The 18,498-nt window shown below is 50.8% G+C and overlaps 1 protein-coding gene across 1 annotated transcript in view; it reads right to left on the bottom strand.

Annotated features, from left to right (window-relative positions):
• The window catches only part of LOC137309862 (rab-like protein 6), a 146,854-nt gene that overhangs the window by 83,325 nt on the left and 45,031 nt on the right, over nt 1-18,498 (bottom strand). The window contains exons 7-8 of the mRNA XM_067977877.1: nt 14,678-14,769; nt 12,121-12,261 (exon numbers count right to left, since the gene is read on the bottom strand). Coding sequence (XP_067833978.1) covers nt 12,121-12,261; nt 14,678-14,769 — 233 coding nt within the window. The remainder of the gene's footprint in view (nt 1-12,120; nt 12,262-14,677; nt 14,770-18,498) is intronic.

Genomic DNA, 18,498 nt, shown 5'->3' on the forward strand with positions numbered 1-18,498 from the left:
ATCCCACCCAGTCTAATCGCACCCTCCCCATACCCTTTAATATCCCACCCAGTCGAATCCCACTCTCCCCCTCACTCCCCATACCTCTTAATATCCCTCTCAGTCTATTCCCGCTCTCTCCATACCCTTTAATATCCCACCCAGTCTAATCCCACCCTCCCCATACCCTTTAATATCCCACCCAGTCTTATCCCACTCTCCCCCTCACTCCCCATACCCTTTAATATCCCACCCAGTCTAATCCCACTCTCCCCTCACTCCCCATACCCTTTAATATCCCACCCAGTCTAATCCCACTCTCCTGCTCACTCCCCATACCCTTCAATATCCCACCCAGTCTAATCTCACCCTCACCCTCACTCCCCATACCCTTTAATATCCCACCCAATCTAATCCCACCCTCCCCATACCCTTTAATATCCCACCCAATCTAATCCCACCCTCCCCATACCCTTTAATATCCCACCCAGTCTAATCCCACTCTCCTGCTCACTCCCCATACCCTTCAATATCCCACCCAGTCTAATCCCACTCTCCCCCTCACTCCCCATACCCTTCAATATCCCACCCCAGTCTAATCCCACTCTCCCCATACCCTTTAATATCCCACCCAGTCTAATCCCACTCTCCCCTTCACTCCCCATACCCTTTAATATCCCACCCAGTCTAATCTCACCCTCACCCTCACTCCCCGTACCCTTCAATATCCCACCCAGTCTAATCGCACCCTCCCCATACCCTTTAATATCCCACCCAGTCGAATCCCACTCTCCCCCTCACTCCCCATACCCTTTAATATCCCACCCAGTCTAATTCCATTCTCCCCCTCACTCCCCATACCCTTTAATATCCCACCCAGTCTAATCCCACCCTCCCCATACCCTTTAATATCCCACCCAGTCTTATCCCACTCTCCCCCTCACTCCCCATACCCTTTAATATCCCACCCAGTCTAATCCCACTCTCCCCCTCACTTCCCGTAACCTTTAATATCCCACCCAGTCCAATCCCACTCTCCCCCTCACTCCCAATACCCTTTAATATCCCACCCAGTCTAATCCCACTCTCCTGCTCACTCCCCATACCCTTTAATATCCCACCCAGTCTAATCTCACCCTCACCCTCACTCCCCATACCCTTTAATATCCCACCCAATCTAATCCCACCCTCCCCATACCCTTTAATATCCCACCCAATCTAATCCCACCCTTCCCCATACCCTTTAATATCCCACCCAGTCTAATCTCACCCTCCCCCTCACTCCCCATACCCTTTAATATCCCACCCAGTCTAATCCCACACTCCCCATACCCTTTAATATCCCACCCAATCTAATCCCACCCTCCCCATACGCTTTAATATCCCACCCAGTCTAATCCCACTCTCCCCCTCACTCCCCATACCCTTTAATATCCCACCCAGTCTAATCCCACCCTCCCCATACCCTTTAATATCCCACCCAATCTAATCCCACCCTCCCCATACCCTTTAATATCCCACCCAGTCTAATCCCACTCTCCCGCTCACTCCCCATACCTCTTAATATCCCACTCAGTCTATTCCCGCTCTCTCCATACCCTTTAATATCCCACCCAGTCTAATCCCACCCTCCCCATACCCTTTAATATCCCACCCAGTCTAATCCCACTCTCCCCCTCACTCCCCATACCCTTTAATATCCCACCCAGTCTAATCCCACTCTCCCCCTCACTCCCCATACCCTTTAATATCCCACCCAGTCTAATCCCACTCTCCCCCTCACTCCCCATACCCTTCAATAACCCACCCAGTCTCATCCCACTCTCACGCTCACTCCCCATACCCTTTAAATATCCCACCGTGTCTAATCTCACCCTCCCCCTCACTCCCCTTACCCTTTAATATCCCACCCAATCTAATCCCACCCTCCCCATACCCTTTAATATCCCACCCAGTCCAATCCCACTCTCCTCCTCACTCCCCATATCCTTTAATATCCCACCCAGTCTAATCCCACTCTCCCCCTCACTCCCCATATCCTTTAATATCCCACCCAGTCTAATCTCATTCTCACCCTCACTGCCCATACCCTTTAATTATTCAATCAACTGCCGAATTCCCTTTTCCAGTACTTACTTATGACTTTGTTTCAACAACAATTTGTAGCAGAGAACTCCACATTCTAAACATCCTCTAAATATTTTCTCGCTGATCTCCTCTTTAATTATCTTAAATTTGTGTCCTCTCATTACTGTCCAGCTGACCAGTGGAAACAAATGCTATTTACCCCACCACAACCTTCATAATCTCGAACACCGCCAGCAGGTTGACCCCGAACCTTCTCAATTCTAGTGGGAAAAAACCAAGTAAGTTCTCAAATTTCTCCTCATAACTGTGAGCTCTCATCCCTGGTGAATCTATGCTTCAGCTTCCCCATTGCTTCTACTTTCTTCCTATAATGGGGTTACTAAAACTGTACACAATACTCCAACTGTGGCCTAACTAAGGCCGTGTACAAGTTCCACACGACCTCCTAGCTTTTGTATTTAATGTCTCCAGATACAAACCCAAGGTTCCGTTTGCCTTTTCATGACTTCACCTACTTGTGCTGCCACCTTTAATGACTCTGTACCTGTAGCCCAATGTCCCCCTGCTCCTCCACTCCATTTCAATTCTTACCATTTCTATAGCCTTACCTCCAAAATGTGTTACTTCACATTTGTCTATACTGAACTGTACCTGCCACCTCTCTGGCGATCTGTCGAGTTTACATCACTCTGCAGTCTTTCACATTGCTCGACTCAATTCACCATATCCCCCAATTTGTGTCAGCAGCAAATTTTCACATTGTTCCTTTAGTCCATAAGTCCAGAAAATTTCTGTACTTAGAGAGCGGGGCCTGGACACAGACACCCCCTGTCCCTATGGAACTCTCCTCAGCACATCTCTCCAATCAAAGGAAATTCCCTTTATCCCGATAGAATCATAGAAGTTTACAACATGGAAACAGGCCCTTCGGCCCAACATGTCCATGTCGCCCAGTTTATACCACTAAGCTAGTCCCAATTGCCTGCACTTGGCCCATATCCCTCTATACCCATCTTACCCATGTAACTGTCTAAATGCTTTTTAAAAGACAAAATTGTACCCGCCTCCACTACTGCCTCTGGCAGCTCGTTCCAGACACTCACCACCCTTTAAGTGAAAAAATTGCCCCTCTGGACCCTTTTGTATCTCTCCCCTCTCACCTTAAACCTATGCCCCCTCGTTATAGACTCCCCTACCTTTGGGAAAAGATTTTGACTATCGACCTTATCTATGCCCCTCATTATTTTATAGACTTCTATAAGGTCACCCCGAAACCTCCTACTCTCCAGGGAAAAAAGTCTCAGTCTATCCAACCTCTCCCTATAAGTCAAACCATCAAGTCCCGGTAGCATCCTAGTAAATCTTTCTAGTTTAATAATATCCTTTCTATAATCGGGTGACCAGAACTGTACACAGTATTCCAAGTGTGGCCTTACTAATGTCTTGTACAACTTCAACAAGACATCCCAACTCCTGCATTCAATGTTCTGACCAATGAAACCAAGCATGCCGAATGCCTTCTTCACCACCCGATCCACCTGTGACTCCACTTTCAAGGAGCTATGAACCTGTACTCCTAGATCTCTTTGTTCTATAACTCTCCCCAACGCCCTACCATTAACGGAGTAGGTCCTGGCCCGATTCGATCTATATTTTGCTTTCTGCCCTCCAATCATCTCCCGATCCATGTGGCTTTGAAAATCCAGATAAATCACATCTACCGCCTCTCCTTTATCCAACCTCTCATTTCTTGAGAGATGTTGATGGGGTGAGATGAAGTAGAGTGGGAGGAGGTTCGTGTGGAGCGTAACACCAGCATGGACTCGTTAGGCCGAATGGCCTGTTTATATGCTGTACATTCTATGTAATTTCTTCAAAGAATTCTATATGGTTAAATATGACTGCCCCTGATTAACTCTCCAAGTGCTGTGATTTCATCCTGGATTACAGACTTACCAACAACTGAACTAAACCTAAAATTTCCTGATTTATCTCTGTCTCCTCTTTGGAAGAGCACTTTCAACCCTCTACTCTGCAATATAGAAAATTATAAATCAGAGCCTTCGCTATTCCTTCCCTAGCTTTCCTCAGGATCCCTGAATATAAACCATCTGGTCCCAGAGATCTGCCCACTTTCAGTTGATTTTCTGTAGTCCCATCTCTCTGTGAACAGTATTCTCCACTAACTGTTCTAACGAAAAAAGACCCAACTTTTCACAAATACGAAGACTTGAAAAATAGGGTCTTTTTTCACTGAAACACAGATTAGAGGGCGATAAGATATAGGTGTTCCAAATGAGGAAAGGTTGGAACAGGGTAGATAGAAGCAGGCTGTTCCCAGTCATTGAGGGGTCAAGAATGATGGGCCATTGATAGAAGATTAAATGTAAGAGATTTAGAACAGCGAGCAGGAGAAATTTCTTCACATGGAGAGCTCGAAATAGAGGAACATTAGGAACAGGTGGAGGCCATTCAACCCCTCGAACCTGTTCCACCATTCAATTAAATTCATGGCTGATCTGTATCTTAACTCCATCTACCTGCCTTGGTTCCGTAACCCTTACTACCTAACAAAAATGTAGCAATCTCAGTTTTGAAATTTTCAATTGACCCCCAGCCCCAACAGCTTTTTTTGGGGGGAAGAGAGTTCCAGATTCCCACTCCCCTTTGTGTGGTGATTTCTGACATCACCCCTGAACGGCCTAGCTCTAATTTTAAGGTTATGCCCCCTTGTTCTGGATTCTCCCACCAGAGGAAATAGTTTCTCTCTATCGACCCTATCAAATCCTTTAATCATCTTAATCAACTCAATTAGATCACCCCTTAATCTTCTAAACTCAAGGGAACACGAGCCCAGTTTATGCAATCTGTCCTCACAATTTAACCCTTTTAGCCCCGGTATCATTCTGGTGAACCTGCGCTGCACCCCCTCCAAGGCCAATATATCCTTCCTGAGATGCGATGCCTATCACGGAACGCAGTCTCCAGATGGGGTCTAACCAGAGCTCTGTGCATATGAAGAGTTGTGAGGTTGTGGAATTCACTTCCAGGGTTAGTGATTGAGGCAGAATGTGTCAACACTGAAGATTAGATTGGGCTAGGTGGGTGAAGGAATATGAGAACGGGGCAAGTAAATGTGTTTAGAACTATTTGCTCATGTGGTGGGTAAACACCAAGTAAGATAACTACATGGAAGCAGAAAATCTGAAGGTGAGTCATGATGACGATGCCTTTCATCGGTTAAACCTGCGACATTAACTATCTTCCTTTCGAGGTGAGCTGATAGGTCAGGTAAATGAATTTGTCTATTTCCACTCAGCTGCAAATCCACACCTGAAAAGGAGATGGCCCAGACAATCTTTTGACATAATTAGTTTCTCAACACAGGCAGCAGCAGTGAGGAAATCTCTCCAGGGCAGACTTCTCTTATTGAAACATAGCTGAATCACCAGAGTTTTGTGTATAGGCTGCAGAATCCCTTTGGATTGAGCTGAGGCGCAGTAACAGATCAGGCACACGACTGGGGATATATTGCTGCTCGTTGAACAGTGCGAAGGAAATGCAGCATGAAGTTTGTAGACAAATTAGAGAGCTGTGATTTAACAATAAAACAGGCAGGGCTGCGATGGGCCAAATGGCCTCCTGTGTTGTAAACGTGTACAGCTCCAATAGAGTCAATTGTAAGAGATCTTAATTAACCAAAAATAGACTGTAATAAGGAAAATGGCTGTGGTGAGAAAGGTTTTTTTTAATCTTAGAGCAGAGAAGGCTAAGGGAAGATTTGATAGAGGTGTTCAAAATCATGAAGGGTTTTGACAATAAATAAGGAGAAACTGTTTCCATTGGTAGAAGGGTCAGTAATCAGAGGACACAGATTTAAGGTCATTGGCAAAAGAACCAGAGGGGAGATGAGGAGAACTTTTTTTTACGCAGCGAGTTGTGATGATCTGGAATGCGCCGCCTGAAAGGGCGGTGGAAGCAGATTCAATAATAACTTTCAAAAGGGAATTGGATAAATACTTGAAGGGGAAAAATTTGGAGAGTTACGGGGAAAGTGCAGGTGTGTGGGTCTAATTGGATAGCTCTTTCAAAGAGCCGGCATAGGCACGATGGGCCGAATGGCCTCCTCCTGTGCTACAAGATTCTGTCTTCGTTCAGGACCGTTTTCTCAGTAAATATATTGCTAGCTGCAACGGGAAGTAAGGATCACTTGACCTGGGTCAGGGTAGCGAAGTGATGCAAATGGGTGACCTAAAAATAGGGGAGCTTTTGGAAAAAAGTGAGCAGAATGTAACTAGGGTCAGGGTAAGAACAGAAACAGAAAAGTAAAGGGCAAAGTGCAAATTATATCAAGATAAAACAGGACATTGTCTTAAATGGAAGGAAAGATCAGCAAATAGAACTGCAGATCAGTGATGGGAAATATTTAAACAGGGCATAGAAGGGGTACAAATCAGGATTAGTGTATCCAAGGCTGGGGCTCCAAGGATTAATAGGCAGGTTGGATCAAATTTGAAACTTAAAAAAAGCAGGGGAGATAATTATTTCTTAAAGTTCAAATGCAAAGAATCTAGGAAAACTACAAAAAGGCAGATTAGAAAGGTGAGAGGGAGTATGAGAGAAAATTAGCAACAAACATAAAGAGCAATAAAAGGCTTTCTATAGGCACATTAACAGTAAGAGGACAGTTAAGGTAGAGCGGTGAAAGCAAGTTCGGAGTGGAGAGTAAGTGAATAGTAGAAATGCTAAATAAGGCCGTTGCCTCAGTTTTCATAAAGGAGGTGGATACTGGGATTGTTGAACCACCAGAGGTAATAGATATATATAGAAGCTACAACATGGAAACAGGCCATTCGACCCAACCAGTCCAGAAATAAACTTAACTTGATTAAGCATCAACCGTGGCTCAGTGGGTAGCACTCCTGCCTCTGGGTCAGAAGGTCGTGGGTTCAAGTCCCACTCCAGAGACTTGAGCACAAAATCCAGGCTGACACTCCCAGTGCGGCGCTGAGGGAGCGCTGCACTGTCGGAGGGCCGGCTCGGAGGGAGCGCTGCACTGTCGGAGGGCCGGCTCGGAGGGAGCGCTGCACTGTCGGAGGGCCGGCTCGGAGGGAGCGCTGCACTGTCGGAGGGCCGGCTCGGAGGGAGCGCTGCACTGTCGGAGGGCCGGCTCGGAGGGAGCGCTGCACTGTCGGAGGGCCGGCTCGGAGGGAGCGCTGCACTGTCGGAGGGCCGGCTCGGAGGGAGCGCTGCACTGTCGGAGGGCCGGCTCGGAGGGAGCGCTGCACTGTCGGAGGGCCGGCGCTGAGGGAGCGCTGCACTGTCGGAGGGCCGGCGCTGAGGGAGCGCTGCACTGTCGGAGGGCCGGCGCTGAGGGAGCGCTGCACTGTCGGAGGGCCGGCGCTGAGGGAGCGCTGCACTGTCGGAGGGCCGGCGCTGAGGGAGCGCTGCACTGTCGGAGGGCCGGCGCTGAGGGAGCGCTGCACTGTCGGAGGGCCGGCGCTGAGGGAGCGCTGCACTGTCGGAGGGCCGGCTCGGAGGGAGCGCTGCACTGTCGGAGGGCCGGCTCGGAGGGAGCGCTGCACTGTCGGAGGGCCGGCTCGGAGGGAGCGCTGCACTGTCAGAGGGCCGGCTCGGAGGGAGCGCTGCACTGTCGGAGGGCCGGCGCCGAGGGAGCGCTGCACTGTCGGAGGGCCGGCGCCGAGGGAGCGCTGCACTGTCGGAGGGCCGGCGCCGAGGGAGCGCTGCACTGTCGGAGGGCCGGCGCCGAGGGAGCGCTGCACTGTCGGAGGGCCGGCGCCGAGGGAGCGCTGCACTGTCGGAGGGCCGGCGCCGAGGGAGCGCTGCACTGTCGGAGGGCCGGCGCCGAGGGAGCGCTGCACTGTCGGAGGGCCGGCGCCGAGGGAGCGCTGCACTGTCGGAGGGCCGGCGCCGAGGGAGCGCTGCACTGTCGGAGGGCCGGCGCCGAGGGAGCGCTGCACTGTCGGAGGGCCGGCGCCGAGGGAGCGCTGCACTGTCGGAGGGCCGGCGCCGAGGGAGCGCTGCACTGTCGGAGGGCCGGCGCCGAGGGAGCGCTGCACTGTCGGAGGGCCGGCGTTGATTTGCTGCGAACGATGCAGCAAATTACCTAGCTTTCAAGAGAACAGCGTCCACGACACCACACAACCCTGCCACGGTAACCTCTGCAAGACATGCCAGATCATCGACACAGATACCACCATCACACGAGAGGACACCACCCACCAGGTGCATGGTTCATACTCCTGTGACTCGGCCAACGTTGTCTACCTCATACGTTGCAGGAAAGGATGCCCCAGAGCATGGTACATTGGCGAGACCATGCAGACGCTGCGACAACGGATGAACGGACACCGCGCAACAATCGCCAAACAGGAGGGTTCCCTCCCAGTCGGGGAACACTTCAGCAGTCATGGACATTCATCCACCGACCTTCGGGTAAGCGTACTCCAAGGCGGCCTTCGAGACACACGACAACGCAAAATCGTCGAGCAGAAATTGATAGCCAAGTTCCGCACCCATGAGGACGGCCTCAACCGGGATCTTGGGTTCATGTCACGCTACACGTTACCCCACCAGCGAACAAATGTTATCTGTTTTTAATATAATGGGTCATTTGCTGGCTCTCTCTGCCTTCCGGATGTTTCTGCCTCTCTCTGTTTTTTTTTCCTGTTTGTTTTTTTTTTGTTGAATGTGTATTCGGGGGTTCTGCAGGTGACACCTCTCTGTCTGAACACGGTGATTGCCTTGGCAACGGGCAGTTGCAGGGGCAGTCTGTAAACACCATGTATTGTTCTATATGTATAAATGCGTAGGCTTCAAGGAGCTCCTGAACATTTACCTGAGGAAGGAGGAAGCCTCCGAAAGCTTGTGAATTTAAAATAAAATTGCTGGACTATAACTTGGTGTTGTAAAATTGTTTACAATTCTTCGAATAGTGCCATGGGATTTTTACATTCACCCGAGATGACAGACGGGGCCTCGGTTTAACATCTCATCTGAAAGACGGCACCTCCGGCAGTGCAGCACTCCCTCAGTACTGCACTAACCTGTCAGTCTTGATTATGGGCTCAAGTCTCTGGAATGGGACTTGAACCCACGACCATCTGACTCAGAGGCTACTACTGAGAAGGGAACTGGGAGCCACAGAGCTGTTAAACATTGATTTATTGACTCAATGCTTCTCAGTGGTCAGGCAATTTAGACATTAACCTTTTCTTACACTTCAGATAAGGTATGAGCAGTGCTCTTCTGATTATTAACAGATAATCTCCAAGGACCAATAATTTGATTAACACCTTCTGCATCCTGGATAATTTACACATCAAACAAGGCCTGCATTTCTCAGCCAACTGGACTACTGTCTATTTTCAAATTTTGTCAGGAAAGACAGCATTCATTTTAACACAATTACCCTACAGATCTACAAGATAAAAAGATAATACAAGAGTTTCCCAAATCAGTCTTTCCTTCCTTGTGTAATCTTTGGGCTTGGTTTTATTATTTAAACCCTACTTCCTGACTTTCCTAGTTTCTTTTCAACTTTGGTCACGTCCTACACAGGGACCTTCATGTAGCTTCTCAAATAAAAAGATAGTCTAGAGTGCAGATCTAACTGTGCTCATCAGGGAGAATTGCTAGGGAGGATTGCTTTGTTTTTGGGCTGTGAGACTGAGCATCTCTTATGTTTACCAATTGCTTTGAAGCCGAAGTCATGTAAAGAAACTGGCTGCTGTGATCGAGATACTTCAACAGCTTTTTGGTCTCTGGTTTCCATGAGTTTTCCACAAGATACAGTATGGCGCTGATGTAATTCAGGATTTCCTTTAATATATAACATCACCCATCTCCACCCCTGCCTCAGCCCATCTGCTGCTGAAACCCTCATCCATGCCTTTAATATATAACATCGCCCATCTCCACCCCTGCCTCAGCCCATCTGCTGCTGAAACCCTCATCCATGCCTTTAATATATAACATCGCCCATCTCCACCCCTGCCTCAGCCCATCTGCTGCTGAAACCCTCATCCGTGCCTTTGTCACCCCCAGACTCCACTATTCCAATGCTCTCCTGACCGGCCTCCCATCCTCCACCCTCCATAAACTTGCACTCATCCAAAACTCTGCTGCCTGTATCCTAACTCGCACCAAGTCCCGTTCACCCATCACCCCTGTGCTCGCTGACCTACGTTGGCTCCCAGTCCGGGAACATCTTGAATTTAAAATAATCATGCTCGTGTTTAAATCCCTCCATGGCCTCGCCCCTCCCTATCTCTGTAACCTCCTCCAGCCCTACAACCGCCCCCCCCACCCCCACCCCCAAATCTGTTCCTCTTACGCACTCCCTCCTTCACCCCATCTTTAGCGGCCGTGCCTTTAACCACCTAGGCCTCACACTCTGGAATTCCCTCCCTAAACCCCTCCGCTCTCCAACTCTCTCTCCTCTTAAGTCCCTCCTTAAAACCCACCCCTTGACCAAGCTCTTGGTCACCTGTCCTAATATCCTTCTGTGGCTTGGTGTGAAGCACTTTGGGACTTTGTTTCAATACATTCAAGTCGCTATATAAATGCAAGTTGTTGTTCCTGCCCATGCATTGTTCAACCTCAATGCCAAACCACATTACTGAATTCTGCAGTACACGGTCCCGGGACGAAGCGGGCGTACACGGTCCCGGGACGAAGCGGGCGTACACGGTCCCGGGACGAAGCGGGCGTACACGGTCCCGGGACGAAGCGGGCGTACACGGTCCCGGGACGAAGCGGGCGTACACGGTCCCGGGACGAAGCGGGCGTACACGGTCCCGGGACGAAGCGGGCGTACACGGTCCCGGGACGAAGCGGGCGTACACGGTCCCGGGACGAAGCGGGCGTACACGGTCCCGGGACGAAGCGGGCGTACACGGTCCCGGGACGAAGCGGGCGTACACGGTCCCGGGACGAAGCGGGCGTACACGGTCCTGGGACGAAGCGGGTGTACAAGACTCTTACATCTTGAGAGAAGCAGTAAATGGGTGATAACCCTGGGGTGTCACAAAGGTTATAAATCTGACCCATGACAATTGAGAGAACACAGCTACAGCTAATGTTGTGTAACTACTTAAATTGCATCCGTGCATGCAACTACTTATATTCTGTCAACGACAACATGCATTGACGTAGCAGCTTTAATGCTGAAAAATGTCCCAGGGCTGTCAGTTAATATCCTCTTCTGAAGTGCCTATTGTAATAACCTCCAGGCACTGTAATTCTCAATGTTTAACCTCATGGTATGAATTGTGTAAACCTAGACATTGTGAATGAAGTAGTAACAGTTCATAAACCTGTGTCTGGCTTCCAAACTAATCCCACTGTCCCGCTCTCCCCCCATAGCCCTGTATCAATCCCAAACTAATCCCACTGTCCCGCTCTCCCCCCATAGCCCTGTATCAATCCCAAACTAATCCCACTGTCCCGCTCTCTCCCCATAGCCCTGTGTCAATCCCAAACTAATCCCACTGCCCCACTCTCTCCACATAGCCCTGTATCAATCCCAAACTAATCCCACTGCCCCACTCTCTCCCCATAGTCCTGTATCAATCCCAAACTAATCCCACTGCCCCACTCTCTCCCCACAGCCCTGTATCAATCCCAAACTAATCCCACTGCCCCACTCTCTCCCCATAGCCCTGTATCAATCCCAAACTAATCCCACTGCCCCACTCTCTCCCCATAGCCCTGTATCAATCCCAAACTAATCCCACTGCCCCACTCTCTCCCCAGAGCCCTGTATCAATCCCAAACTAATCCCACTGCCCTGTTCTCTCAGAGAGGGGGGAGGGGGAAAAGAGAGAGGGAGAGAGAGAGAGAAAGAGAGAGAGATTAAAGCAACAAAACAGGATCTAGCACTGACTCTTTCCAACTCTTTTCCAATCTGGGCAACACCCATCAAGTCTAAACCTTTGCTTCCTGTTCATTAACCAACATTCTATTCACGTTATCACATTTTCAAAAGATAACCCAGGTAGGGAAGGAGCCTTGTGTAGGTATTTGCCGTACCTGTTGCTGCTCTGTATGAAGTCCCTGACGTCATCAGGCAGAATGACCCGGTGCTCTCCCATGTCACGGTGATTCCCAAGCACACACACTGGAATGTGGTCAGGCACTTTGGGAAGTTCTTTCATGATGTAACTGAAGGTCCTGCAGAAACATGGGAGGGAAACAATGAACAAACCTTTTCCAATCCTGATTGAGCTATTCCTACAGGTAAAAGAGGTACCTTACTGGACTATTAATCCGGATCTGCCAGTTCAAATCTGGAAATTAAATAAAAATGGGCGGCAGCGAAAGTGACCATGAAGCTTCCAGAATGGTGTCAAAACCCAACTGGTTTACTAATGTCGTAACAATCTCTGGGTCACATTCCCCGATCGAGAGTTAATCACTCGGTCACATTCCCCGATCGAGAGTTAATCACTAGGTCACATTCCCCGATTGAGAGGAGTTAATCTCTGGGTCACATTCCCCGATCGAGAGTTAATCACTAGGTCACATTCCCCGATTGAGAGGAGTTAATCTCTGGGTCACATTCCCCGATCGAGAGGAGTTAATCTCTGGGTCACATTCCCCGATCGAGAGTTAATCTCTGGGTCACATTCCCCAATCGAGAGTTAATCACTAGATCACATTCCCCGATCGAGAGTTAATCACTAGGTCACATTCCCTGATCGAGAGTTAATCACTAGTTCACATTCCCCGATCGAGAGGAGTTAATCTCTGGGTCACATTCCCCGATCGAGAGTTAATCACTAGGTCACATTCCCCGATCGAGAGGAGTTAATCACTAGGTCACATTCCCCGATCGAGAGGAGTTAATCACTAGGTCACATTCCCCGATCGAGAGTTAATCACTAGGTCACATTCCCCGATCGAGAGGAGTTAATCACTAGGTCACATTCCCCGATCGAGAGTTAATCACTGGGTCACATTCCCCGATCGAGAGTTAATCACTAGGTCACATTCCCCGATCGAGAGTTAATCACTGGGTCACATTCCCCGATCGAGAGTTAATCACTGGGTCACATTCCCCGATCGAGAGTTAATCACTGGGTCACATTCCCCGATCGAGAGGAGTTAATCTCTGGGTCACATTCCCCGATCGAGAGTTAATCACTAGGTCACATTCCCCGATCGAGAGTTAATCACTGGGTCACATTCCCCGATCGAGAGTTAATCACTGGGTCACATTCCCCGATCGAGAGTTAATCACTGGGTCACATTCCCCGATCGAGAGTTAATCACTGGGTCACATTCCTCGATCGAGAGTTAATCACTGGGTCACATTCCCCGATCGAGAGTTAATCACTAGGTCACATTCCCCGATCGAGAGTTAATCACTAGGTCACATTCCCCGATCGAGAGTTAATCACTAGGTCACATTCCCCGATCGAGAGTTAATCACTAGGTCACATTCCCCGATCGAGAGTTAATCACTAGGTCACATTCCCCGATCGAGAGTTAATCACTAGGTCACATTCCCCGATCGAGAGTTAATCACTAGGTCACATTCCCCGATCGAGAGTTAATCACTAGGTCACATTCCCCGATCGAGAGTTAATCACTAGGTCACATTCCCCGATCGAGAGTTAATCACTAGGTCACATTCCCCGATCGAGAGTTAATCACTAGGTCACATTCCCCGATCGAGAGTTAATCACTAGGTCACATTCCCCGATCGAGAGTTAATCACTAGGTCACATTCCCCGATCGAGAGTTAATCACTAGGTCACATTCCCCGATCGAGAGGAGTTAATCTCTGGGTCACATTCCCCGATCGAGAGTTAATCACTAGGTCACATTCCCCGATCGAGAGTTAATCACTGGGTCACATTCCCCGATCGAGAGTTAATCACTAGGTCACATTCCCCGATCGAGAGTTAATCACTAGGTCACATTCCCCGATCGAGAGGAGTTAATCTCTGGGTCACATTTTCCAATCGCTCTCCTGGGGAGCAGGGCTCTACTCTGGGAGCAGGGCCTCATAAACCCAATCCTAAACTCCCGGAAAAAATATTTAAAATAAATTACATTAAATGTTAATCCTATTAGACATGACATTGAACTTTCCACCACAAGAATACAACCTTGGTAAAAATAAACCAAAACAAGGGAAGACGGCAAGGTTTCTGGCAGAGAGCGAAGCCGAACAGGAGAAGCACAGCACGGGTTCACCGCATCTCATGTCCAGGGCCCTCCACAATCGGGGGATGGGTGTTCCACGCTGGGGGGGATGGGGTCCACGCCCGGGGGGGGGGGGGGGGGGGGGGGGGTGTCCACGCCCCGGGGCGGGGCAGGTGCGGTCCACACTCGGGCGGAGGGGTGGGTCCACAATCACAGGGCTGTTTCCCTGACCCAATGTTCTAATCTGCTCTGAACTGTCCGACAGACTGACTGGTGTCACAATATTCTCCGCAGGGAGCGTGCCATTTTTCAGCAGTCACTTTTTGAAACTGCAATTTGGGTTTAAATTCTTTAAATCAGAGGAACCTCAGAGGGGGGTCACGCCAGAGAATCACGTACAGTGGAGACCTCGTGTGTAATGCTGCGATATCCTTACCACTGCTTGGTGATGTCAAACATCATTATGACACCGTTACAGTTCTTGTAGACATCAAGGAACTCCGCATCCAGAGCCAGCTCCGCCTCCGACTACCAACAGGAATAAATAAGGAGAATTAGGGCTTCTCACCAAATTGTCACAAACCAATTAGCAACTACATTTAGCACACGGAACCAAGCCTGGAACCTTGACTCTAAATAAACCTGTATTCTTGCTTGGTCAGAATCTGCAGTACTGCATTCAGTTCTGGGCACCGCACCTCAGGAAGGCCTTGGAGGGAATGCAACCCCCAGACTGATTATGGGGTTTAAAGGGTTAAATTATGAGAACAGGTTGCATAAACTTGGCTTGTATTCCCTTGAGTTTAGATGGTTGAGGGGTGATCTAATCCTAGGTATTTAAAATGAAAGAGGGATTCGATAGGGTAGATAGAGAAACTGGTGGGGGAATCCAGAACAAGGGGGCATAATCTTAAAAATTAGAGCCAGGCCGTTCAGGAATGAAATCCGGAAGCACTTTTCCACACAGTGGGTAGTGGAAATCTGGAGCTCTCTCCCCAAAGGTTGTGGATGCTGGGGGTCAACTGACATTTTCCAAGACTGAGATCGATAGATTTTTGTGGGGTAAGGTATCAAGGGATATGGGGCAAAGTCAGGTAAATGGCAGCCATGATCTGACAGAGTAGCAGAACAGGCTAGAGGGGCTGAATGGCCTCCACCTGCTCCTATGCATCAGCGACTGCACTTCAAAAAAGGAATCCCTTGGCTGTGAAACACTTTGGGACGTCTTGCGCTTTTGAAAGGAGCCAGACACATGGACATTCGTTCTTTCAAAACAGCTTTTTAAAAAATTTGTTCGTGGGATGTGGGCGTCGCTGGCGAGGCCGGCATTTATTGCCCATCCCTAATTGCCCTGGAGAAGGTGGTGGTGAGCCGCCTTCTTGAACCGCTGCAGTCCGTGTGGTGACGGTTCTCCCACTAGTGGAATGGAGTACCAGCAGCTCCTGTTGGGAACTGATCACAGCCAATGAGGTGCAGGAAGGAACCGCAAGGCATCAACACATTTTCTAGGGGCCATTTTGAGTGAGGCAGTTTGAGTGAGGCAGTTTGGGCGAGGAGCAACCCAACAGATAATCCACGTTCATTGTCCCTTTCAGAGAGAAAACTAAAACACCACTGTTGGACCAGGGAAAGACCACTCAGGCCAAATAAGCCCGTCCCATTCTCATAGATCAATCCCTTTGCACTATATCGTGTGACAGAAGAGGGAATCAGAAAATCTCGGGCATTCCTTTTTAGAAAATTTATTTACTGTAATAGTAACTGGTTTAACGGCAACCACCAGGAAAACTGGCTCAGAATCAGATGCTAATAAGTTCTGACTGCAAAGCAAACTGAAACCACTTAAGACAAGCTGCTGAAAAGCAAAATACTGCAGGTGGTGGAAATCTGAAATAAAAACTGAAACCACAAGCCAAGCTGCTGGCTTTGTCCTGCACACAGTGAAAGGTGAAGGTGCTTAGAACCAGGTGTTAGTGGGACTGGTTCAGCAAACCAATGGTCTAATCTGATATGTTTGTTGAATTGTAAGAGAGACCTTTTCAATTCCCTGTGGGCCAGTTTGAAGTTCAAAGGGTTTGGGAGGTACGTTTGGTCCAATCTGCTGCAGTTCTTCAGACCTTCCCCTTGCAGCCCGTATGGAAACAGATGCAGAGAGCCTTATTTTTCCGCATTATGGAGGTTGGTCCAGGTTCTGTATTATTAACAGTTAGCCAAGGGCTGAGTCTTATTTTTGTACCGAGGAGATAGCAGTTAAAAGCCCCAACCTCAAGGTCATTATCCTGGAACGAATAGCCACGAGTTTTCCACTGGGTATTGTAAGCCCTCAACTCAGACACGTTCCTCGAGCTAACAGAAACGTGGAAACTTTCAGTGCAGGAGGCCATTCGGCCCTTGTGCTGACTTTAGGCCACACTCGGGCTGGATTTACACAGTGCCATTGTGCTGCCTTCTCCCCAGACCCATCTATATTCTTTCAGTAATTATCCAGTGCCATTTTAAATATGATCACCAATTTAGCATCAATTGCCCCTTGAAACATTCACATTCCAATAAAACTGCACTTCTTTTAACCTCCCTTTCTGTATCTGGTGCTGAGATCATGGCCTCGTCTGGTTGAATTATTCCCATAGCTGGTAAATCTACCTACTCTCAGGCACCGCCGCATTCCTTCGGGCACCACCAGGCACACGGTCAGGCACCGCCGCGTTCCCTCGGGCACCACCAGGCACACTGTCAGGCACCGCCACGTTCCCTCGGGCACCACCAGGCACACTGTCAGGCACCGCCGCGTTCCCTCGGGCACCACCAGGCACACGGTCAGGCACCGCCGCGTTCCCTCGGGCACCACCAGGCACACTGTCAGGCACCGCCACGTTCCCTCGGGCACCACCAGGCACACTGTCAGGCACCGCCGCGTTCCCTCGGGCACCACCAGGCACACTGTCAGGCACCGCCGCGTTCCCTCGGGCACCACCAGGCACACTGTCAGGCACCGCCGCGCACCCTCGGGCACCACCAGGCACACTGTCAGGCACCGCCGCGTTCCCTCGGGCACCACCAGGCACACTGTCAGGCACCGCCGCGCACCCTCGGGCACCACCAGGCACACTGTCAGGCACCGCCGCGTTCCCTCGGGCACCACCAGGCACACTGTCAGGCATCGCCGCGTTCCCTCGGGCACCACCAGGCACACGGTCAGGCACCGCCGCGTTCCCTCGGGCACCACCAGGCACACTGTCAGGCACCGCCGCGTTCCCTCGGGCACCACCAGGCACACTGTCAGGCACCGCCGCGTTCCCTCGGGCACCACCAGGCACACTGTCAGGCACCGCCGCGTTCCCTCGAGCACCACCAGGCACACTGTCAGGCACCGCCGCGTTCCCTCGGGCACCACCAGGCACACTGTCAGGCATCGCCGCGTTCCCTCGGGCACCACCAGGCACACGGTCAGGCATCGCCGCGTTCCCTCGGGCACCACCAGGCACACGGTCAGGCACCGCCGCGTTCCCTCGGGCACCACCAGGCACACGGTCAGGCATCGCCGCGTTCCCTCGGGCACCACCAGGCACACGGTCAGGCACCGCCGCGTTCCCTCGGGCACCACCAGGCACACTGTCAGGCACCGCCGCGTTCCCTCGGGCACCACCAGGCACACTGTCAGGCACCGCCGCGTTCCCTCGGGCACCACCAGGCACACGGTCAGGCACCGCCGCGTTCCCTCGGGCACCACCAGGCACACTGTCAGGCACCGCCGCGTTCCCTCGGGCACCACCAGGCACACTGTCAGGCACCGCCGCGTTCCCTCGGGCACCACCAGGCACACTGTCAGGCACCGCCGCGTTCCCTCGGGCACCACCAGGCACACGGTCAGGCACCGCCGCGTTCCCTCGGGCACCACCAGGCACACTGTCAGGCACCGCCGCGTTCCCTCGGGCACCACCAGGCACACTGTCAGGCACCGCCGCGTTCCCTCGGGCACCACCAGGCACACTGTCAGGCACCGCCGCGTTCCCTCGGGCACCACCAGGCACACTGTCAGGCACCGCCGCGTTCCCTCGGGCACCACCAGGCACACTGTCAGGCACCTTCTGTCAGGTTCCTTCAGACGTTGTCGGGCACCGTTGTGTACCTTCGGGTATTGTCGGGCACTGTGTGCCAGCTGTGCTAACTCCCGCAGCACAACCACTGCGGCTTTTTATTTGAGAAATGCATGAAAGTTCCTTGTGAATGCCCCACTGGGTGGTCTCAGGAGAGGTC

Source organism: Heptranchias perlo, unplaced genomic scaffold, assembly GCF_035084215.1.
Source record: "Heptranchias perlo isolate sHepPer1 unplaced genomic scaffold, sHepPer1.hap1 HAP1_SCAFFOLD_185, whole genome shotgun sequence".
Classification (NCBI taxonomy): Eukaryota; Metazoa; Chordata; class Chondrichthyes; order Hexanchiformes; family Hexanchidae; genus Heptranchias; species Heptranchias perlo.